A 25,235-nucleotide genomic window follows, 5' to 3' on the forward strand; every position below is an offset into this window, starting at 1 on the left:
TGGAAGACAGCAAAAGGGGAGCAACAGAGGGAAACAGAGAGAACCAGACAGACAATTATGAGAGAGAAAGGGAAAATAGAGAGAGAGACAGTGGTACAGAAGAGAAAGAGAGAGAGAGAGAGAGTCTTGAGTGTGTAAATAGAGTTTAAATGTGCAGTAGGAATGAAATTCTCTTTGGAATTGCCTAGGTAAACAAGACAGCCGAGGCTTTGGTGGAGATGCTAATAAAACAGAGCTGTTCTTATCAGCTGAGCAGATGGCCTAACCCATCACATCTACTCAAACAGGGCCTAAGCCATCAGCATTCTAATAAAATTATTTATGATCGAAGATTACGCTCAAAACCTTGAACATACAACGCCACGTTTACCTTCCTGAAAAGATGAGAGCGGGCGGGGACGGAGGGGGTTTATGATGAGAAAGAGAGACAGCCAGAAAGGGCAGATAGAGTGAGTTAGGGGATATATGAGAGGGGAGAGTATATAGTGTGTTTATGGACACAAATGATGAGAAAGAAAAACATACAAAAAGAGAGAAAGGGAAGAGGACAAAAACACTTCGATGTACTTTGTTGGCGAGTGGAGGCAGACACTGGGGAGAGAGGAAGGACAGACAAACAAACGATGTTCTGAGTGGAAAAGTGTAACTGGTGGTTTGTTTTAGAGGGCATGTTGCCCCTGTGGACCACCCCTGCCGTCTCCTGTCCCCCCTTGTCTGACCCCTCTGCCCTGGCTTACACCCTGGGCCTCTCCCCTGACAGGGGGGTTGCTTAGCCGGCTTAGCCCAGGTCAGGCACCTTGACCAAGGGCATAGCCTACCTCCCACTCCCCTGGCACCTGCAGGTATCATTTTTCTTCTCACCGGGGGTCTCCTGGCTGGAAGCACGGGAGTTAAACCTGGGAATGCCGCACAGCAGATGAGTGGGGAAGTAGAGGAGGCAAGAGAAGGGTGGATAGTGGATGAAAGTGGCAGAACATGAAGAATCGGAGGGAGGAGAGACAGAAAGGATGGAGAAGTAAGAGTATCACAGAAGGGGCTGGGAGGAGAAAGAAAAGGGATAAATGGGGTAAAGAGAAGGGAGGAAGGATGGTAGATTGAGGGAGGAGAGAATTGATCTGGGAATGGTTAGTATGCAGCCCCCGCTCCCCCCTCCCACCTCTCCCCCTCTCCTCTCTCCCCCCCTCCCTCCCTCTCTCCTCTCCCATCAGTCAGTGAGGGCTGAGGGCTGAGAGTGTGTTGTGGACCACTGCCCGGATGCCTCATACATATTAAAGCCCCCTGCTATTATTTATATCATGTCTCTCCTTCCCTTGCTCGGTGCCCCCCCCCTTCCCCCTTCCCCCTCATCCCCCACCACACTGCCATACATACATGCACGTGCATGTCTGCACACACACACACATTCACGCAGATGCACTGACAGACAACTACTCACACAAACAATGACACACAATGACACAAAAACAGACAGTCTAGTCACATACACAGAGAAACACAGAGGCGCGTCGTGCTCTTGCATATACGCACAAACACACACACAAACACACACACACACACACATAGATTTGAATGATCTCGGTCTCTCCTCACGTCTCCCTTCGCGTCACATTCTATACCTGTTTTTACATCTGAGCCTGACTCATCCTCTCAATCGCGCCGTCTCTTTCTCATCTTTTCATTTCTGTCTGATCTTTTTTCAATCCCTCCCTCCTGCCTGTGATGGAGTGATACTATTCGGATAGGTCTTAAGCCCGGTAAAGCCCATAAGGACCTGTTTGTCTCTCTACCTTGTTTTCCAATACCATAGGGCCAGGGGATTGTGTCTCTTTCAGATGGCTCGTCCACTGTTCTGAGCAGAGGTAAATTTAGTCCTTGTTTAAAATGACAAGAAGTCCCTTTGCAGAAGAATTGCTATTCATAAAATACAGGCTCCTTGACCCCAGATAGATAGATGAAAAGACAGACAGATCTATCTTGATATACAGTAATCAGTAATAAAATATGCCCAAAGCAAGGTTCAGAAACCAAACCCAGTCCATTTTCTTGTCAAATATCCTGCGTCTTAATGCATAGATACAAACTCTTAATTTTTAAAGTTTAATGAAAAAGTCAGTTTTGATGTCAGAATCAAAAGGAATGCGGCAGAAAAATCCAGCACCTAATAATTACACTGCTGACGTTGTATCTGCATGGTTGTAAGAATGGTTTATTCTGTAGATTCAGGGTGTTGTGAAGCTTTTCATGTAATCCCTTCAATACTCAATATATTTTTTGGGCCTTAAGCATAATGGATCATTGAATTTAAAGGGTGTTATATGAAATTAATTTTTAAAAAATTGGAGATATACTTTTTCCTTTGAGTTACAGTACCATTCTGCCCCTCTCTCTGTTATTGCAAACAATAACTTACATTGATGGTGCTTTCCTTAATCTATGCTATGGTTAATAACTGCTAAAACACATTAAAGTCACAATGAAATGAAGTTAGAGTATCTTTATATTCTTTAATGTAGCTCATAGTGAAACTGAATATGCGTACAGGGTATAATTGCAAGAGGAATTTAAATCAGATCCCTCAGATTTGATTGGATCACTCAAACATGGGCGTGGCTTTGTGAAGATGGTGAGATATGGAGCTGTAGAGTTGGCCTCCACCTGGCCACACCTCCCTCACCTGAATTCTTAGATCAGGCAGGGGAGAATGAGGGAGAAATGAAAAAAATAGAGCACAACTGTGCAAAGTTTTTGCCAGCTGAGACCCACACGTATGTCCAACTATGATGATGGTAGCTGCTACAACCTATGCACTAACGATGTGATGTTCTATGTGATAGGTGGGGTTAAATGTTTGCCCCAAATCTCAATTGACTGGATACATTTGTGTATATATGACCCTGAGATCAAGATGAGTCATATTTCATTCATATTTCAAAGCTTTACAATGAAGAGAAAAGAGGAGCTTTAATATAAAAATATTCAAAAGTGACTTGTTCAAATATATATTTATCATATAACAAGAGATAACTGAACAATTAACACAGGGATTAAGAGATTACATGTATTTACTGGTTTTTGCATTTAAACATTTTCACACATTTCATATGGCCTCTGTATTCAGTGTTTGAAATGATGACACCTTTATAACTTTTTGTCTGTTTCACCACTGTTGGTATAAATAAAAGCAAAAAAACCAAAATAAATGAGTAAATAAATGAAAATCAGTCAGTAGGCATTTTTACATATTTTCAAAGTCTAGTAGTAGCACATTTTTTCAGGATGTAAGAAAATTGCTCCATATAATGCACACAAATCTAGGATTTTTATAAAGTTTATTACAGGTGGCAAATTTCCAGGGCAACAGGGCAACCCCTAAGAAAATTAAACCCTGTATGTCTGAGACTAAGAACCTCTATCCCTTCACTTATCCTCCTTCACTCAGTGGGGGTTTCCTCCATCTTTACCCCTCATTGTCCATCGCTCTCATTCCTCCACTCCCGCCTTCCCCGTTTCCTTCGCTCACTCCCTGGCTGTGATGTCCTTGAGGGCCTGCTGAAGCTCCCATAAAGCCTGCAGTAAATGGCTCTAATCCGGTAATAAATGGCTGTGTCCTACAGACAAGGGTGTGAGGCTGCTGCAGCCACGGCTTTATCAGATGGAATAGTATTGGCATACGCATGCACAGACACACACACACTTTCACAGATGTAATAGAAGCTTGCATACATGTGTGTAGGCATGCATGCTCTCCAAACCCCCCCTTCTATTTCTCTCTCACACACACACACACACACACACAGTGGCATACACACGCTCATTTATACAGCTTCAGATGGAATCACACCTGCTCCAATTGTGCTCCTTTTATGGATGCCATGCAAGAGCAGAGCCATTATTACCTTTAAATGATTAGAGATGCGACTATGATGCATTATGATGATAGGATCATATAGAGCTGTATGAGCTGATGCACTGCTCTTTATGCCTGCTGGGATAGACTGCTGGCTGTAACTGAATGAAGTAGCAGGGAGGGACACGGGAAATAAGAAGAATAGTAATGTGACCTTTGGAGATACTTGGAGTTCACCTGTTTTTAATCAGCAAATACAATTGATTTTTATCTTCCCTGGTTTTATTTGTGTAATACTGTAGTCACTTGGTCCTCTGAGACTGGACTTGAATGTATGTACGTGTGTGTGTGTGTGTGTGTGTGTGTGTATGGGAATGTCTTGCAACCTCCACTCTCCTTGTTGAGTTGTAACCCAGAGCAACATTTTCATTTTCCTGTCATAACGTATATTGATTTTTATTATGTGTGGGTGCACGTGTGTGTTCTTGCTCATGTGTAGGTAGTTGTGCTCCCAGCTTCTGTTTTTGATCAATGCATGCACCACTCTTCAGGTGGAGCTGACCGGCAGCAGTGTGTTTGATTACATCCACCCAGCGGACCACGTTGAGATGGCAGAGCGGCTGGGGATCAGGCCACATCTGAGGGCCGAGGCTGGCTGCCACACGGCCCCCGAGAGCGCTTCCAGCTCTGCGTCCACCTCCTCCCTAGCTGGCACCCCTGAACCCGGTACTGATCTTGCAGTCAGTTTATAGAAAGAAAATGAAAGAAAGAAAAAAGTATACTTCAGTTACTAGATTGAATTTGCGTTGTCAAAATTTAAAAAAAGAAAAAAAAAACAATTCGATTTCTGACTAATTATTTGCCTCTGAGATGCATATGGTTGCTCTGTCATCCTCAGCTCCATCTAGTCCTCATTCTCCTGCTGATGATCCTCCAGACCGCGGTTTCTTCATCCGCATGAAGTCCACTCTCACCAAAAGAGGCCTGCACGTCAAGTCTTCTGGATACAAGGTACAAATGCCTGAGGAAAAAATAATTAGAAATTCAAACCATTTCTTTTATAAATTCACATTTCCTTGTTTACCTGCTTGTTCTTGGCACGGTGAAATAACAAGCAGACCCTTGTCACTTTGTTTTGCACCAACAGTGTTTCATAGCACTGTCACGTTGGTCGTTTTATGTGTTTTATGGCTGTGACCTTATTTCACACTGGACTGCTGCACACAACAGTTTACTGCACTCAGTGCTGTAAAGCCAGTGCTGCTGCATTCTTTGAATCTAAATTTGTATTGTCTTTATGTTAATATGTATGGATGAATGTTTCTATTGAGTTCCTCTTAATGCTGCTGCACTGTGTTACTGTTGTAATTCATCAGGAAATGCAAAAATAACCTTGTGTGTCAGCTTACATATACATACTGTTGCATTCTTCTTTTTCTCAGGTGATCCATGTGACGGGACGAATCCGCTGCCGCCCTGCACTTGTTCCAGGCTCCACACGTTCAGTGCGTCGACCTTTGGGTTTGGTTGCGTTGGCACACACACTTCCGCCTTCCACTCTTAATGAAGTCCGCATGGAGAGCCAGATGTTTGTCTTCCGAGTGAACATGGACCTACAGGTTACATATTGTGAGAACAGGTAAAGGGTTTTTATTTTGTGTGTGGTTAATGATTTTGGAGCGCTTCTACTTTAATGTTTTTTCATGAGGAGTTGGCAGAGGAGTGGTGGGCCTGTTGGTGGTTTGAGAAGACACATCTGCTCCTGATGAGTGCACAAATGTTTTTTTTTTTGTTGCATTTCTTTACAGGATCTCAGAGTATATGGATCTGACCCCAGCAGAGGTGGTGGGACATACCTGTTACCACTTCATCCATGTAGAAGATCTGGAGAACCTCCGGCAGAGCCATGAAGACTGTGAGTCACATCCACTACTGCCATTGTACACATTGTCTGAACTTGAGGGCTTAATGAATGTTGGAGCGCCTGCTGAAATCATATTCTGTCCTGTTGTGATAGGCGCCCTCTGCTGCCATCATCATGAACTGCCAAACTCACTCTGGACTTCTTTTCTTCCCTCCTCTCCTCTTTCTTTTCCTCATATACATCCTTTTCTTTCCACTTTCCTCTCCAGTGCTGAGGAAAGGCCAAGTGGTGACCGGTTACTACCGTTGGCTCCAGAGGAGAGGAGGCTACCTGTGGATTCAATCCACAGCCACCGTCTCAATCAACCACAAAGCCCCCCATGAACGCAACGTCATCTGGGTCAACTACGTTCTCAGGTCAGCTCAGCCACAGCAGGACTGCCAATGTGAAACAAATGTAAACATAGACGCATACTGTACCTTTACTGTGCACAGAGATTCTTTGAAGGGATAGATGATGAAATGGAGTGGGATTATTGGAAGAGTTTCACTCAGTGCAACATACAAGAAAACTGATGAGGACATTTACAAAATTGTGACATCAAAGGAAAGCACATTACCAGTGCCTGTTAAAGTTAATACTTATTATATTTTATATAAATTTTAAATATAATTATAATGATGATGAAAATTTTAAGATGACTGAAATGACAGCCAACACACAGCATGTTATTATTTTTATTTAAAGTAAGTCAATTGTGGAACATAACTCAGCTTTACAGGCTTTTACAGTGGATAATGTTATGATGGGCAAACCATTTTTAATTTTTAAAAAAAAATGAATCTCTTTACTTATTGGCTTTTTAAAAAAAATGAATTGTACTTAGTTTATTTATTATTTATCAAACTTGCATTTTTGGGTTTTAGAGCTGCAGTAAATTTAAGCTCTGTTGGTTTGTGTTTAAGTTGAAAAATTACTCTTTAAATACCTTATGACTTTTGTCTAAGGATTTGTTTATTTACTACACAGATACAACAACTGCAATAACCTCGGCAAAATATGCTTTTCCCTTATTTCTCTCTTGTATACACATATTCACCCAGACACTAATGCAAATATACTCAGAAGAAGCCCCATGCGCATACACACACACGCATCCACAAACACAGTACATAACAAAAATGCGCGCACAGTGACAGAGCAGTCAGACAAAAACAAGAGGAGTAGGCTGAATTTCAATGCTAATTGGACAGAAGCTATATAATTACAACAAATGGATGTCAGAATTTTGGGGCTGAATGGTGTTTTAGTTAATTAGTGCTGTAATTACAAGAGCTCATTAACTTCTCCAACAGCCTCCTCCTTGTCTGAGCTTAACTGTGTATAGGTGGGCTGCTGAGTGGGGCATAGTGTGTGTGCGTGTGTGTGTGTGTGTGTGTGTGTGTGTGTGTGTGTCTTGAGGGCGGGGTCTGACTATCTCTGTTTGCATGTGTCAGTGCTTGTGTATGTGTGATAAGCGCTGTTGTTTGGAGATTTGGGTGTGTGTTAGGTGGAGGTTACAAAGGTGTGAGGCAGTTTGGCTATTGGAGGTTGTTATTAGGCTGATTATATGTTATTTCCATCTCTAAGTATTCACTCAAATCAGCACAGCAATAGTTTTTTTTTTAAAGCTGTAAGTGGCTTTAAGTGGTAGATGTTCATTTGTGTATATGTCCACCTTTTCTCCCTCCCTTTCTCCTTTTTTTCATTTTCCTCTCCATTAATCCATCCATCCAGTCGAACAGAGTTGCCCGACACACCCCTGGATGTGCTGCAGCTACCAGAGAGCATAAGAGCAGAGCGACTTCGAGTCAGCTCCTCTCCCACTGACAGCTCCCCACAGACCCGAGGTAGGAAACTACACACACATTACTACCTTCCCATGATGCCCACTGACACACAGAAACACCTGCCAACACGTCTTCTTATCATATAAATCTTCCTTCCTCCTCAGGCTCGCAGTCAGTGAAGAACTCAGTGGGGAAGAGTGACCCTGACACTAAAGGCAGAGAGAAATTCACCGCTGCTGCCATCCAATCAGAGGACAGGAGGAAGCGCCTGCTGAGGTCCGACCCCGAGGGCGCTCCACCTGAAACCCGTCGCAGGCTGGAAGAGCTCCGTCACACCGAAGAGAGCGTATCAGCCTCCTCGGACCTGGCGAGTGAAAGTGAGGGGGAGGAGGAGGAAGAGACAGAGTGGGACCAGGGGGGAGACAGTGACAGATTGAAACAAGAAGACGGCGGGGGAGGAGGCAAACACAGTAGGGGAGGAGACACCCCAACTAGAGGGGAGAGGGGGGGCAGGGTGCACAACGGCCGGGCTGTGATCCAGCAGCTGAAGAGTGTAGTGACCCCGTCTCCCCTGCCTGGCAGCCCCAGCATCAAGACTGAACACGAAGCCCTGACCACTGGGGGGCGCTGGGGGTCTCACACGCAGACCACCACCTCACACACACACACCACCCAGCCCCAACCCTCACATGCACACACACCCTCCAGCAGCCTCAACGGTGACAGCCCCACCACCCCAATACCCGACTCCTCATCCAGCAGTGAAGCCCCCCCAAAAGGTTTGTTCACTCCCCCGTCTCCAGCTCTGTCCCCCGCCATGTCCGTGTCCTCCCCGTTGCCCCGTGAAGAGAGGGTTGTGTCGGGGGTGGTCAGTCGATGCAGTGGGGGTAGCAGCGGTGCAGGTCCTGACTTTGAGCTGCTACAGAGACTGGCTGCAGGCGGTGCAGCAGGACGGGTCCTCTTCCACCCCCTTGCCCTCGGCCCGCAGGGCCCTCAGAGCCTCTACGCCCCCAGCACTATCCGCTACGCTCCACCTGAGCTGCCCCCCTCCCACCACCACAGCACAGGACACAGCGATGGCCTGCAGCTACGCTCGGACCACCACAAGGGACCCCCATCGGCCTTCTTCCCCCACCTACAGCGGCTAGCCGGCTTGCCACCCTTCAGTGGTTTCTCCCCGTCTGACAGCCCTTTCTCCTCTGGCCTGCCCTTCTGTATGAATGGACTGAGGGGGGCTGCAGGCTCCGAGGAGGACTGAGACTGAGAGGGGAGGAGGTGACAGGAGAAGAAAATAAAAATGAAGGACAGAGCGGATTGACAGAGCAGAGAGAGACATTGAAAAGGGCAGAGGGACTGAAGTGGCAGGACATTAAGCCTCTAAGGACGTTACTGATTGGACAATGAGTTGAATAACTAAGATTTAAAGTATGTGACAAGCCACTGCCGTAGGGAATTATTGTGTCTGCGTATTGTGGACAAGTGACAGTGACTCTCAGAGAAAACAGAACATGGAAACTTTTGATTGGTTCTCCCTCAAGACTTTCCGTCTCTACAACAATAATGAACTCTGTGTCTTTCTCTAGATAACTGTGTTGATTTCTGTGTCTCTTCCACTCAGAGAAGCCATATTGTATATAGAGACAAAACCATAAAGACCCTCAGCTCACATCCTCCTCACCATCACCCCAATTAACCCAATTAACCGTAAAGCCAGTAGAAAGAGATGGACACTTGTCTGTAGGAACGAAAATGACTTTGGAATATAAATTTTTATTATTGCAGTATTATATAATTCATCTCTTATACTGGGATCGAGGTGAGAATTTGATTATAGGGTTTCCCTTAAAAGAGATGGAGGCAGCCCTCGCCAGATGTTTTTGTACTGAGATTCAAAAATATTAAATAATTAAAAAAAAAAAGTATTCATCAGTCCGCCATACTTAAAGCACACTGTTGGGGACAAAAATATGAATAAAGTAGTCCCAGACATTCCATAATCTATAAGGGAAGAAAATGCAATGCAGACAGGAGATGTTATTTCTGTTGTTTGATTATAGGAAGGTCATTTGTTTAACTGAGTGAGAATTAATTATAGTATATTCTGATGCTGCGGTTGTGTTTGTGTATGAAAGCCATATTCTTGTTGTTTTTTTTAAAGGTTTTTTTTAATTATTTTTGATTTCGGATAAAACAGATGGCAGGACGGTATGAAAAACATGTCGAGTTAAGCAAAATAACATTGTTTTATTGAATGCACAATATCATTCAAATACCTTTTTTATTATTCTTTAAAAAAAAGAGATATTTCTGAAAATGTTTTTAGGCAGGAAAAGTGTTTATTATCATTTAAAACCTCTGTGTTTTTCTGAGCACTTATTGAAATGTGTTCCAGTGTGAACTCAAAGCACTTCATCACTTAACACTCTCTGTGTGATCCTGTTAAAACAGAAAACAATGCAAGAGTGGTCACTAATATCATAGCCTGACCACGGTGGAGTAGAGGGAATAAATGGTCATTTAAAAAGGCAGGTGTGTGATAAATTAAAAGACCTGGTGTGGTCGTAAAAAGAAGACCATTAGAGGTCAATAAAAATGAACTCTGATCAGAATTATGCTCATATTGGTTTCAGTTCAATTCAGTCAACTGTGGAATAAAGCTCTGAATTAAAAAGTGGAAATGTAAAACACTAGTTGGAATTCCTCTCAGGATTGAAAAAACAAACACAAAACACTTTTTATATGAGAAAAATGTAATAACTTTTTTTTTCAAATTACTGCTCAGAATATTTAATCTCCTATTTGAACTGGTTAGTTCACAAAAAAATTAGTTTTTGTCTAAAAGACACTCAAAAAAACTCTGAAATTTCACTCCAAAATGTGACATGACATTTAACATTTTAAAAATATTTGCTATCAATACAGCAAACTAATCATAATTAAACATCTGTGAGGTGATTTGCAATTTTTAACCTTTGGCTGCAAAATGGCAACATTATCAACAATAATAATCCATGATATAAATACTCAGAAACATCACTTAATTCTTTAGCACTTTGGAATGAAACCCTTAAAATGGAGCTGCCAAGATACGCCTAAATTCATATTATCTGTTAAAAAACAAGTTATCCAAATGAGTCATGCCATACACTTTATGTAACTTTTTTTTCTTCCAAATTGAGATTATGGTCGACCATCTGATCCGAGGGCTCAGTTTTTGTGGGAATGTCTGATGTTCTAATGTCTGACAGAAAAAAGAAAAGAAAAAAAAAAACATTTCTAATTGTTCGGATCCAATGTGCACTACACACCCATACTGTAGCTGTCACATACAAATATGTGTGAGCGCACATATTCTCGGGTGTTTAATGGTATAATGTGTGTTTGCGTGCCTGCGTGTGTGTATGTTGTGCGTGTATTTTTTTTTTTTTTTTTGTTGTTGTTGAATTAAATAGCTAACCCTTTGCCCATCACTGTGAATCTAACGTTATCCTCCCATCTTTGTGAATACTCCACCCGCTCATCAAATAAAATGAACAAATGTAAAAAGAAAAACAGTGATACAGATGATGATAACAATAAAAATATTCCAGTAGAGGAGCACAGCTTAGGGTTTCCTTGTTTCTTTTCTTGCTTCTGTGCATGATTTCAACACACACCCGACGATGAAAAACTCATTTAAGATGCAGGATTCTATTAATTTTTTTCATAGTTCCACGTGTGATTCAAACAGATCAGTTAAGTTTGTTCTGAACTTACATTTGCATAGCATATATTATATTTGTTACGTCTTAATATTAGACTAGCATTTCTACACAGCCTTTTCACCATATGTATGAGACTAACATAACTTAAAACAACACACAGCCGAGAGTAAAAAACACATGGGACGAATCAGTGGTAGAATAAATATAAAAGATGTCTGTGTCACAGAAAATAGTTATGTGTTATAAACAAATCAGGAGGGCGAACGCTGCAGTTGTCATCTTTCATATCCCTGGAGTAGACAAGACACAATAAAACACACAATAAAACATAACACTATTGATCCTTAATAAAAAAAAAGTGAAGTGTGGAGCAGGTGAGATCGACCCTGACATGAAGTGATGCACCAGGACATTATTTGAATGTGTTGGATCCAACAAAGGCCATAAAGGTGTTTTAAAAATGAAGACAAAAGCACAGCGTATGTGTGTGTCTGTGTGTGTATATATGAGTACATTATGAGCGTCTCACTTATGAGAGACTATATGCAGGCGTGCATTACCGTGTGTGTGTGTGTGTGTGTGTGTGTGTGTACATTGGATGGTTTGCTTGTGTGTGTGTGTGTGTGTGTGTGTGTGTGTGTGCGTGTGTGTGCGTGTGTGTGCGTGCATCTCCATGAATTCGTGAGTGTGTGTGTGTGTTGTCTGAAGCAGCCCCAGGGAGGGGCTCTGACATTGAAGACGGGTTAAATCCTGTTTTACATTCAAGTGGCAGGCCCTAGTTCATTAGAGTGAGGATCATTCCTCCTCAAGACCAAAGGAAGCGCATACTAAACAAGAGCAGTTGTTGGGGAGAAAATGCCATTGTACGTGCAAAAGTGTATGTAGGCTACTGTATAAGTGTGTGTGTCTGCACGCACGCTGATGTGCTGCGAACAAAACTGCGAAATAACCTCTGGTTTCTTCTTTATCGCTATCTTTTTCTGTGGAGTACAGTCTTTACATAGCAAAGTAAAGGTGCGGCTTGTACAGTGGAAATCTGTGTGCACTATTTGTGCGTGTGTATGTGTGTGTGTGTGTGTGTGTGTGTGTGTGCACAAGTCATGGCAGCTCTCCTGACTGGCTGTCTTCTACTCAGCCTGTCATTGAGTCACCCATACGCCCTCTCTGTCAGTGACTTTGATGGCTTATCTTACCCCCTGAATTGGAGTCGCGCTCCCGGGGGAAATACCTTAGCACATGTAAATGCATTTGAAAGAGTAAAAATATGGGTAGGAATAATAGAGTGAGGGATATAGGGAGACACCCAGACAGCTTCCACCTTACATGGGCTTACTACACCTCCACAGCTCTCTCTTCCCTCCATTCCTCCACTACTATTTTCATCTTTGTCATTGTTTCCCAACAATCTTCTTTCTCCCCTCAGCCAGGAGAAGGCCAATCCATACTTAATGCAGTTCTCAAGGCAGATCCTTTGATCCATACGCATGGCATTTAACACCTGAGAGCAGATGAGCAATCTGCTCTAAAAATGAGCAGAGGTTATGGCTCTTACTTTCAGAGCTGAGAGTGCAGATGTGAAGCTACAGGTTTGGAGATGCATGAGGCCAGACATGGACTTGGAGATGGGTCTGTGGCTGATGTTTTGGTTTCTGTAGCTGCTCGGGGTCTGGGGTAGATGGTGTTTGTCAGTGAGGGCGCGTCTCCTGCCTCTGGGCGCCCTGCCCTTTAGACGCGCCAGGCCTCAGGAGCCTCCTGCATGCCAAACAGACCTGTGCAGTCAGATGCAGCCGCGGAGGAGAAGAGAGGAGAGGGAGGAGGTGCGAACGTGAGGAGGAGTCCAGAAAGAAAGGACTCGAGGGCGAAAGGGTAGAAGAGGATCTGAGGGAGAGAGAGCAGAGGAGGGAGGAGAGGGGCTCGCAGGGGAGGAGGTGGGGTGCTGGTCACACTGCAGCAGCCATCCAGACACACCCTGCATGTGAAACACAACTGCACTGAAACGCCATGGGAATCAGAGAGGGAGAGGTGGGTGGAGAGGAGAATGAGAGCGAAGGACAGAGGAGGAGAGGAAGAGAGGGTGACTCTGAGGTGAGTCTCAACAGTAACACTGTGTGTCGATGGCTGGGAGATATCACAGACCTTTGCCCTAACCCAGTCAGAGATAGTTATCACAGACAAAGCCCCCCCATCACCAACACTCCCACACATACACACACACACACACACACACACACACACACACACACACACACACACACACACACACACACACACACACACACACACAGCCACATGCTGCTAAGTCCAGTTCATATATTCATACATGCTCACAGATGAGCACCTCATTATAAAAATGATGTATGTACTGCATGTATGTGTGCACAGCTTATACATCTTTTGACTCCTATTGTAGGGTGATGAACTACTAGCTCTGACAGTATTTACCCATTATATTTGGCCTTATTTGAATAATTCCAAAATATGACAACATCTTAAAAGGGTGCTGACTTATTTGTGTTGATAATTTGCCACAACTTAATTTTTTTGGCCATTTGTTTTTGGCTCTGGGGCAGAAATGTTTGCAGGTTTTGCCTACATTTCTATAAGAATGTTTGTGGAGTGTTAATTCTTAATAATTGGGCCATAGCCACAGTGCCACTGATAAATGGCACTGTAGCCACTGATAAAAATGTACATGTGGTTGGTGTTTTATAGGCTGATTCCCAGATTTTTTAGACTTAATATGGACAAGCTTTAGGCTGAAAACAAAGAGAAAGAAATGATTCTGTGTCAACTATTTTCATTCCTTCATGCGAAGAAGGCTTTGAGACAGCATTTACACCTTCATGCTGGAATATAAATGTTCTACAAAATATAATTGAACGGTTAACTTGATAAACAAAGTATGAGAATCAATGACTTGAACAATTTTAAGAAGTTGTCCTGGTGTCTGCACAAAATTCTCAGAAAGGGGTAAAGAAGTGTGTTGGTGGGAATCATGACCTCAGTATTTCTATAATCTTATCTATGGCCCACGCTGGTACCCACCAAACGAGATGGGTATATTGAAATTTTAAAAAATGTCAGAAAAGAAATTTCTGGTCAGATTTGAATCATTTTTTGAAGGACTCAAGGTAAAACTATCCAGTATTGCATTAAAAAAAGCAATGATTAGTGTGGAGACTTTTTTTTAGTTATCTCATGACCCCTCAGATTTATCTTGTGACCGTTTGGAGGAGGCCAGAATCTTGATCCCCTGGCTGAGAATCACTGTTCTTTTTTAAATGTGAAAGCAAAGAAAGCACACTCTTGCTTTTTGACTGTTGCTGTCGCTTTATTACTGTATGTACAGTAAGGTGCATTGGAAGTGGTGCAAATGCAAAGAAAAGTAAACAATAGTGAACCCCACTCCCACATACAAACTAAATATTACCAACTTTTCTTTAGCTATTCTTTACCACCATTAAACAGTAATTATATTGATGACCAGACAGTGTGAAATTCAATCAAAAGGTAAAATAGCTCATGGTTACATTTAGGTACTGTACATATGTTTCAACAATACAACACAAAAAATATAACCACAGAATAAGCTGTGAAAAATACTCTTTGTTTCCAAAAGTCTAGATCTACTATAACCAAAAAAAAAAAAAAAACTGACAAAAGTGCTATTGCCCTTATCAAAATAAAAATAAAAAGTTTACTTTACAGGGTAAATTAAAACCTCTGTAAAAAATAAATTCTTAGCCCTCATTGAGTTGCAATTTAAAATAAAGAACAGACACAGAACCTGAACCATGCACAAAATATGTCCATTCTGTCAAGATGTCACAGCATATAACCACCAGCTTGTTTTATTTCAAGACTTTTACGAAAACTTCAAGTAGTCAATCACATTATTATTTATGTTGAACAAGATGATAAGACAACAACAGTTGGCTGAGAAAAAGCCTAATAAATGGCCTAAAAATGATTGCATACAGTGCCATGAAAAGTAAACTTACAAATATGTGACGTTCTCAATGAGGCTTTGCAGTGTGTCTGTGAATGTAAAAAATAATACAATAAAAACACACATTTCAGACAGATTGATAATGTAAGTGAAGCAGTGTTGAATATATCTGATTATAAGAAATCTTACAAAAAAGCTGATTTATTCACCTCAAGTGAATGCAGTCAAACTACCAAATTACTAACAATGTTTCTGCTTTTTCTCTGACCGGTTTTCCAAAAGGTCTAAAAGTCTTTCTTCATCTTCACATCATGAATAACAGGTTTGTATCTATAGCCTCACATACTGCCTACACATAAACATGCAGGCTTGCTTGCGCGCACACACACACACACACACACACACACACACATATGAACAAGGGGAAACCCTACTTCAAAGCAGCACACACTCCTTTACACTCTACTTGTTTGACCCCTTGCTGTCACTGTCCTCAGTGTCATGTTGTCTGCTGTCATGGGAGCCGCGGTACCCTCTGTGTTCACGCCTCTCGCGGCACTCCCGGCATTCTTCCTCATCCTCCTCCTCGTCCTCGTGGATGATCTCCACCTCCAGCCGGCCGATGTAGAGAGATACCGCGCACAGCCAGAAGAGGGCGACACTGCCCACCACAGCGCTTTGGAGCAGAAACGCTGGCACAGACAGCAGCATCATCCTCCGCAAGGCAAAAAGGCTGCCGATGTACGAGGCACCGCCAAACGACACACACACTCCTCCCAGGATAAAAAAGGCTGAGGAAAAACAGGTTGACATGAGATCCCATTAATTTTCTCACAGTAATTAAATAATATTAACCTCATAACTGAAGTCAACCATGTAAGTTTTGTTTTCAAGGTTTTCACACTCACATTTGGATCACATTTAATGATTAATTGATGATTTAATGAAGGTCTTGCTTAATAAAACTTTAACACTCGAAATGCCAGTTTCGGCTGTTAAAATTATATTAAACGAGACAAGATGCCACTGGCTTCAACTACACATCGGTTACAGCTAGACATGAAGGATTTTGGCTCCTTTTTTTTTTTTTTTTAACACATCACCATTTTAGTCAATTGCAAAAATCCTTGTGAAATTATTTATTTCAAAACTGCTGCTGAATCAAAGCATATATCCAATACAAGGTTCTCTTAGAAATTGATTGATTTTAGGACAAAGAGCGGTCCAAGGAGCTGAAGCATATTGATGTATTTAGGCGCTATAATAAAAAAAAGATTCCATCTGTAATTTATTCCTTTTAAATCCACTAGTTCTGCAGCAAACTTTTGTAAATAAACTGTATCACGTGTTATTATATTAGAAGCTGGGTTGCAGCTCCTCTGTACATAAATTGTGAGTTTGTACCATATGCTGCTTCTCGTCCAACTTCACTCTGGACAAATGCGATGACTCCAATCCCTGTTGCCAGCAGGCCGTTCCTGAACCATGAGAGGAATCCTGCAAAACAGTCGTAGACCAGAATCAACAGCAGCCACATTACAACTTGACTCCAAGTCTGCACAAGGAGCCTGAATCAATGACACTGTTTACATGCATTCAACAATCTAATTACTGTCCTTACTCAAAACATTTAAACAGTTGGATGTGTTTATTATGTTCTGTTATTGTTCATTGTCATGGAATCTTAACCCTGACATTCAAATTTGACCCATTTGTACATTTGAGAGCAGTAAAAACACCCTAAACATCATTGAGTCTGAAATTATATGACTTTTCCTAAAGTGCACCAGAATAAATACAAAAACAATTTTTTGTGTAGCTGATACAAATTTTATTTGACCCATATTTATTCAAAAAACATTTAAAAATGTTGTTGCATTCTTCAAATTCAATAAGATTTATTGAACTCATAATGACTCTTGTGTTTTAGGTAACATAGGACCATAATATAGTGTGATTGTGAATGTTTTATTCTCATAAACAACTGAAGAATGCACTCTGCTCTCTGAACCCTCAATTAAGGATTAATCACCCATTTATTAATGACTGATGAGGTGTTTACTAATGAAATATAGACTTGTGGTTCAGAAATTTGGTATAGAGACTAATTATGAGGGGAACCTGTGAAGGGTTAGAATATGAACAATATGTAAGGGTTAAATGGTCTGATATTAGCTGCCTTTGTTTGATTTCTTGTTATTATATATGTAGGCAAACATCGGGTCATTCCCTCTCTCCTTTTTGGACTGCAAATCTGATATCAAGTAAACTGATTTGACTGAATAGGCCCTAATTAAAGGCCCTGCAAACCCACACAAGTGTTTTCACTTATTCTGGCTGATTAGACCTTTGGTCAGATTGAAGATGGCCAGAGTTACACAAGAACTTACATGATGTCACCAATCTCTATGTACTAATAAGTAGAGCTTCAACGATTAGTCAATTAATGGACTAGTGGATCAACAGAAAATTAATCCTCAACTACTTTGATAATCAATGAATCGTTTTGAGTAAGTTTTTAAGAAAAAATGCCAAATTCTCTGGTTCCAGCTGCTCAAATGTGAATATTTTCTGGTTTCTTGAGTCTTCTATGACAGAAAACTGAGGATCTTTCAGTTGTGGACTGTTGGTCCGAAAAAAACGAGATATTTTAGGTTGCATCCTGAGCTCTGGGAAACAGTGGTCGACGTTTTTTTTGACATTTTAGACCAAATGACTAATCGATTAATCAAGAGAATAATCAACTCAGATCAAATTAATCAATAATGGAAATAATAATTAGTAGCAGCCCTACTAACAAAAATAAAACTGATCAGATAAGGGTAATAAGATAATGGTGTAAGTTGTATCACCGTACATATTCAACAAAAACAGCAGGAAAGACACACTGCCTTAACAATACTGAACTTTCATATACATTTTTAATCTCGGTATTATAAAAGTCAGACTGAAATGACAGCACAGTCATGTATGTGAGCCTGTGTGCTACCTGCTCATCACTCCATACTCCTCTCCCCACTGCAGTGCTGGAAATAATGTTCTCACCCACATGACAGACTCGTGTCAAGAAATACCTCAGTCGTGCTTTCTCCACTAAATGACATATTCTCAATACTCAATTGAATTCCTTCTCACTCTCTCCTGTACTATTTTTCTTCTCCGGGGATTACTTCTTCCTTCTGTGGTCACTCATGGTTTGGCTCCCTGACCTTTGTGTGTCTTCCTGGGGCTGGGTGATAATTCAATATTATTGCTAATCAACATCAGTGGAATAGTATGATTATAGAGTTATAATTTTGCTAATATCTGTCTTCTTTATAAGCAAGAGGGGATTCACTGAAAACCTGTGAGATTATCTGAAAATGCCTTGTCAAAAAGCTTAAAACTGGGCTTTGCAATGCATTGACAACAAATCAGTGAAATGCAGGTCATTGCAGTAAACATTAATTCTATGTGTTATATATTAAATATTACATACATACATTTACCATATTGTGATATATACACATTGCACAGCCTTATTCTTTACTATTAGTTTCTTCTTACCATGAGCTGAATACTTCAAAGTCTAACTTAACACTGAACTACATAAGGTATAAAACGGTGGCATTTTCAGTGTGAGCAGTAAAATGCACAATAGCTGCTGCACGGATGTGAAATCTTCAAGTCATACTCAATCTCTGGCTGCAGTCAAATGATGTCAAAAGCTGTCTTTTCCCATTAGCTGTCAGAGGCAAAACACCTGCTGTACTGTCATAAATTGGGCTGTTACCCAAAAGACATTTTCTGCTCTCTCACTCTTGCAAGTGTGCAACACCTACCAGGACAGTGCAAGAAAAATACCACATCAATGAGGACTCTGGTGTGTGAAGTTAAAGGCTTAATTCACACAAAAGTTGAATTCCCAGATGAAATTAAGTTAAATTACCTGTTTCGTGAGACTTCCTCAGCATCTGCAAGATTAAAGAAGAAAGCAATCAAGATCAACCTCTAATTAAATGAGTATTTTGAGTTTTCTGACGAATATTTGTCATGATTAAAGACCAAATATTGATGCAAAATGAACAGCAGTGAATGCACAATGTAATATAAATGAAAGTAAAACAAGCTGGGACATTTAACAGCTGCTTTTCAGGAGGATCCCTTCATGACCTGATTATATTTTCCTCCGAGGCTGAACCTACCATCGCGTCCGCCTTGTCGAGGTCTGTCAGCTGCAGCTGCTGCTGCTCCGGCCCCCGGCTCTTCCCCCACGGTCCCTTGTCCGAACTCCGCAGCCGGGCCGAGCCGTGAAGCCTCCGCAGAGGGGCTCCGGCACTGGGAGGCCGGACCAGCTTCACGACCCGGGCGAAGTGGGACACTGCCGGCGGCAACTGCCGTCTCATGAACAAACTGAGGAAAGCCATCACATCACTGTTCACGGCTGGCTAAAAGCATAAAAGCTGAAAGCAAAAGCACAACACGACCTCTGCATGCCCTGTGAACTCTCACACGGCAAACGACAACCCGGAAGAGCCACCAGTGAGCTATTTTTGTTTATTTTCCTAGGACGGCAAAGTCATGACCCACCCTATTCTGCCTCTGATTGGCTAGTACTCGTTGCCTTCGTTAGGCATAAGGAGTAGGATTGGTTAAGATTGTGGTAAGAATATCTGGGTAAGCCAATTAAAGGCAGACTAAGGTGGGTCGTGACTTCGGCATCCTAGGAAAAAAAAAAATTGCCTCCGTTGAAACACGATGACGGAAAAAAGTCAGCAGAATCAATACAGCGCCATCGTGCGACCAAATTAAAGGCAGTGGAGTCAGTCAAATGTAATTTTCTTTATAAATGACAGTTGAGTTTTCTTTTTTGAGTTTTTTTTGAGTTTTTGGTAGCCTATTACATATACAGTATAGTGGTTAGTAGTCATAGCAGTTCCCCACATTCCCCAAATCAAAGAAAACTACCTGCAATTCCGCATTATAGCCACACGGGAGCGCCACAGCACCAGACTATAAGTTTTAACATGTTGACATTTATTTATTTATATACTGTTCAAATCAAGGCGAGAAACATCAAAAGAGCCAAATAAATAAAATATAAAATTCAACCTACAAATATACAGAGGTAAATTAATTAATAATAGCATAATCATGAAAAGGAGCACATGAATAAAAACCTCTATTTTTTATCTTTTAAATGGTCTAGTCATAATGGACACAAAAACACACCTAACTTGACTCAAAGCCTTCAAGATTCCATTTATTTCATGGACTTGTTGATTTTCAAAAGCATGCACAACCTTATTTTATTCATTTTAAATCCAATAAAAAGTACAGTTTGCAGCAAACCTTTGTAAATAAACTGTATGACTTATTGCAAATTATATATCACAAATTATACATTATATTTACATATTACATTTTACAAAAGACAGATTGGGAGATTATCTACCCATAACCAAAATTAGGTCGATTGAATGTGCTTTGTTTGTTTCTACCAGACTCAGATAATACAAACTATTATTCTAAGTGATTTTTGGACAGCTACCAAGCTTCAAAGAGATCTAACTGGATGTAAAACCAGTTTTTTTTTCTCTCAACATGAAAAGAAGTTGAGTGGTTTCAACACATTCCTGCATAAAATCATTCACAAATATATACAGTTTATATCTGTCAGGATTTTTGTGTCTTCTTCACTTTTGAAGCTACTGAGCAACTAGATAGAAAGAACAAGCTTTAGCCCACATCACCATCAATATAAGCTGGAGAGAATAAACAAGAATCAACATTTAAATGCTGTTTTAATGATAAGTAAAAACTCTATTATTGCATTCATTCATCTGTAAGCCCTATTGCCTTTATTGTTAGGGAAGGAAACTATAGAGGTATTTGGAGTTTGGGAAAGCTACGCTGTGAAAAAGTTATGTGACATTTAAACATATACTCTCCTCCTCCCTTTGCAAATTATGTAAAATACACAGACACACAGGATGAGACTGTATAACCTTGTGTTTATACCCAGTGAAGCTGTGTGGATATATGAGCGTGCACGCGTGTGTGTGTGTGAGAGAGAGATCTGTGCTCCCACGTGTCCTCAGTGAGGATGAGTGGACGGCCTCTTCCTGAGGGTCTTTTGTCTTCTTTGGCCCACCGGGACCCAGAAAGACCACACCTGTCATACCTGATTGTTTAGTGTGAGGAGCATGGAACGCTGCACAAGGGTCTCAGATGGGAGTTTGTATTTGTGTGTGTTCACGTGCAAGTGTTTGCGTGTGTGTGTGTGTGTGTGTGTGTGTGTTAACAGTGGGGTCTTTTACAAGCGGCCAAATCTTTGATGTGATGCGCAGCTGACCCTCTGGTCGCTCTCACGCTACTGTCCCCAACACAATGGGAGACTGATGTTTGTATACACTGACATACACACACGAACACATGCACGCGCTTACACACAAGAGATTTTCAGTTTATAATGGTTTTTTTTCAATAACCTTTGAATATATTTTCCTAAAAAGGATATTTAAAATTCATATATTGACATTCATTTAAAACTATATGTTTGTCAATAATAAACATTTTTATACAAATTACTGCTATTTTTCATATATTGTAAAATGTATTATCATATGTTTTCCATATATTTATCATACAAATGTAAATATAACACCAGTAGGTGATAATTATATTGTGTATGATCTTCTGGAGGAATAATGAAAACATACAGTAGAGTACTAGCATGTTTTTGCAAAAGACCCTCCATATATTCAAACATGCTGTAATTTTTTAATATGTAGTATTGTCAATATGCAGTATGTTCCATGTATCATAATATTAGATTTTCTTTTCCTCCAAATTCTGTCAAATGTGAGGTTAAACAAAATATTCATTAGATGTGCTTTATAATTACTGTTATAGTGTTTCTTATCATTATCTACAATGATGATCAACCATTATCAAAGTTATGATTATAGCTCTAACCTTCTGCAACTTTGTGCATCAGTAACTGACTCAACCACACACACACACACACACACGCACACACACTCACACATAGGTTCATTGGGTGTGGTCCACGGTTCTGTATCTGTGAAGGAAGGGGGACAATGATAACAGGAGTCATGTGGCAGTGTACGTTCAGTCTGGGTCCTGAACACACAAGCATGTTATTCTGCGTATTCATGCACACATGGGAGAGTGTCAGATATTAATAAAGCAGGAAAAGATATAAACACTTCAAATACATAGAAACTGTGTAATTTTCTTCAGTTTGTTCCACATGTTAAAATATCTGTATGTCAGCATCACTACAAACTTATATGGCCTTTCTAAAAATATATATTCTGAACACAAAGTGTGCAATGGCTGGTGTGTCATCTGTGTGGCAGATTATCAGTCTTGAATTCAAGACTCAGTGATGTTAATAAATTCTAAGTTTCAGAAATCTCAAAATCTCCATTTCAAACCTCGATGACTAGGCAGATGTTTCCATAACTGTAGAATAAAATTATCAGCAGCAAAACAAGATGAGAAGTTTTGTCCCTTGTGCTTTGGGCTTGAATATGTGTTTATAAAATGGGTGCAGCAACATAGTAATTATATGAATCAGTGCTGAACTGTCAGTTTCAGATAGATAATAGATGAGAAAATAGATAATAGATAGATAAATTGACTCCCTTACTGGTCTTCCTCTTGCACAGTCACTCAGTGTTTGAGTTGCTAGGAGTGTTGTTTTGTCTTTATGGTGTAGGTTTTGCCATAATACTGGGTGGAGTTATACTGCAGATACAGATGATTTTGCACTACAGTCAATTGAAATCAATTGACTACCCACAATTGATTTCCATTTAACTGATTATGTGACTTCAAAACCACTTAGTTGCACCAGTGATGATTTAGGTGTGCCCTATTAACGTGAGTAAACACTCATGTAAACATCATTTTGTATTTCACATTTGTAATTAATTTAGATCACATTGTAGAGATCTGTTTCCACTTTGACAATACAGGGTCTTTTTCTGTTAAGAATTCTAAAAATGCCATATCAGATCTACTTTGATTCAATGTTCAAATTACAAAACATGAAAACCAAGGACTACCTTTTTATAGGTCCTTTAAATGAATAGATAATTAAAATTGTGCAAAAACGTTTTTTTTGTTCACTATTGTACCAGTTTTGAAAAAGATGTAATACTATATATGAAATGTGTACACAAAGATGCTCCAAAAAACACTTTGCAATTATTGTGCATGATCCTGGGGTGAGACAGTGAAGTAATGTCAGATGGAACATATTTCACTTTGTACAAACAGCAGATTTTAAGATGAAGTTACAAACATCAGATTTAAACCATAGTTTTGAGAGAGTGAGAGTTTTGTTGCAGATCCTGCTAATGTGTGGGATAAGTGGTATTTTTCTGTTGTTTCAGGGACAGTGCAGCACGGGCAGAACAGTTTAGACATTTTGTCTGAAGACAGAAAATTCCTCCATATCTCTGTATGAGCTATTTTAAGGAAGGCCAGCGGCACAGTTGATCCTCAAATTCCCCTCCCTGACCACTTCACTAACCCGTATCGCTCTCTGTCCTTGCTGCTATCATTCACTGTCTTTTCCTTTTGCTCTCATTACCTCACTTTTACACAACAAATCATCCTCTTCCTCCCTGTCTTTCTTTATTGTTGTGCATTGTGCAGATCAGGATGATCAGGTTTTGTCTCATGATGCTTTTAATGTCTGATTTCATCATTTCATCATTTCCTTCATTGATTTTTTTTTTCTCATAAAAGAGGGTATGATGATGTAGTCCGGATTGAAACTGTTTTGCAGATCTTTTATAATTCATTCCTGATGCTTATCCTACCCTCCTTTCTTTTCTCTTTGTTTTCACACACTTTCCAAACACACTGGACCCTCCCCATCCCTGTGTCTCGGCATTTTTCAGGATCTGTCTTCCAGATTCTTTTGCCTCATCCCTGTTCTCCATACTCCATACCAAAAATCAAGAAACAAACTGTCCATGACACCACAGAGCTGCTGCCTATTTTTAACATGGTCATCTGACTGGCATGACCTTTGTCATTTGCGTTGTCATGCATCCAGCAGCAGTAGCAGCAGGTCTTTCATTCTCAAATCTGCCAGCACAAGTAAAATGTTCAAAACTGTACAATTGTAATACTCTTAACAGACGTTCAAAGCGTAGGCTTGACAGGCACATTGAATAACACCATAAAACAATATAAGCACATACAATTTAAGGAAGAAAATGTTTTGTGTACAATAATAGTTTCCTGAGGCGACTTTTAAAAAGTGGAAGACACAGAGTAAGCAAAAATAAGACAACCTACTTATAGGCCTCAGCCCTCTGTTAACTCTTTGTTGTCCTCTCAGCTTGATTCCTGTGGTGTCAACAGAAAAGAGGGAAAAAAGAGAGACAGATAGGGAGAGGGACAGAGAGGAGGAGGAGATGTATACGTGCAGAGCTGCACTAGTCTGTGTTACTCGGTCTGGGGGATTCCAGCCAGCTGCGTTGGGAGCACTGACCTTGGCAATGAGCACACTGTTTTTCAGTCCTTGGAACAAACAAGTGTTAGATACAAGTGTCAACTGGTCAGCAGACAAATGATTTATTGACATTAATAAAATGAGAGAAGTTACTGAGAAGTAACAGGAACATATACAAAACAAGAATATAAATATTAAACAAACAACAACTTTTTTATGAATATATACGTGTGCTGTTTTATCTAAATTATATAATTCTGTCATATTTCATTATGTAAACTGGGCATTGTAAGTTATTTTGGGGGGAAAATACCATAATGTGCAGGATACAGGATGGGAAGCTGTCGGGGTTATTTAATGTTGCAGGTGTGTGAATGTGTGTGTTTCCAAGCTTGTTTTTTCCTTTAATTATGGTACTGCTTTCCTTTTGATCTCCTGGTACATGGGAGCCCAGATTTATTTTGTTTTCTCTGACCATAACTCTCATGTCAGTGACATTGTTGGAGCCACCGTCATGGGTTAATGGTTTACACGTGTGTGCTTATGTGCCTGTGTGTGTTATAT

At 40.6% G+C, this 25,235-nt stretch overlaps 2 protein-coding genes across 5 annotated transcripts in view; one reads left to right on the forward strand and one right to left on the reverse strand.

Annotated features, from left to right (window-relative positions):
- Positions 1 to 11,135, forward strand: part of npas1 (neuronal PAS domain protein 1) — a 63,908-nt gene extending 52,773 nt beyond the window's left edge. For all 4 annotated transcript variants that reach the window (XM_044354666.1, XM_044354665.1, XM_044354667.1 and 1 more), the window contains 7 exons: positions 4,399 to 4,573; positions 4,746 to 4,858; positions 5,290 to 5,486; positions 5,656 to 5,762; positions 5,980 to 6,127; positions 7,488 to 7,600; positions 7,705 to 11,135. In XM_044354666.1, the coding sequence (XP_044210601.1) occupies positions 4,399 to 4,573; positions 4,746 to 4,858; positions 5,290 to 5,486; positions 5,656 to 5,762; positions 5,980 to 6,127; positions 7,488 to 7,600; positions 7,705 to 8,798 (1,947 nt within the window). In that variant the 3' untranslated portion in view covers positions 8,799 to 11,135. The remainder of the gene's footprint in view (positions 1 to 4,398; positions 4,574 to 4,745; positions 4,859 to 5,289; positions 5,487 to 5,655; positions 5,763 to 5,979; positions 6,128 to 7,487; positions 7,601 to 7,704) is intronic.
- A 3,415-nt stretch (positions 11,136 to 14,550) lies between these two features.
- tmem160 (transmembrane protein 160) lies at positions 14,551 to 19,707 on the reverse strand. Its single transcript, XM_044354997.1, has 4 exons — positions 19,378 to 19,707; positions 19,122 to 19,146; positions 16,598 to 16,690; positions 14,551 to 15,984 (listed from the first exon to the last, which is right to left on the reverse strand). The coding sequence occupies exons 1-4, from the start codon at positions 19,597 to 19,599 to the stop codon at positions 15,656 to 15,658; spliced, it is 669 nt and encodes a 222-aa protein (XP_044210932.1). The 5' UTR covers positions 19,600 to 19,707; the 3' UTR covers positions 14,551 to 15,655.
- Positions 19,708 to 25,235: the final 5,528 nt, after the last annotated feature.

This window comes from Thunnus albacares, chromosome 6 (assembly GCF_914725855.1).
Source record: "Thunnus albacares chromosome 6, fThuAlb1.1, whole genome shotgun sequence".
Classification (NCBI taxonomy): domain Eukaryota; kingdom Metazoa; phylum Chordata; class Actinopteri; order Scombriformes; family Scombridae; genus Thunnus; species Thunnus albacares.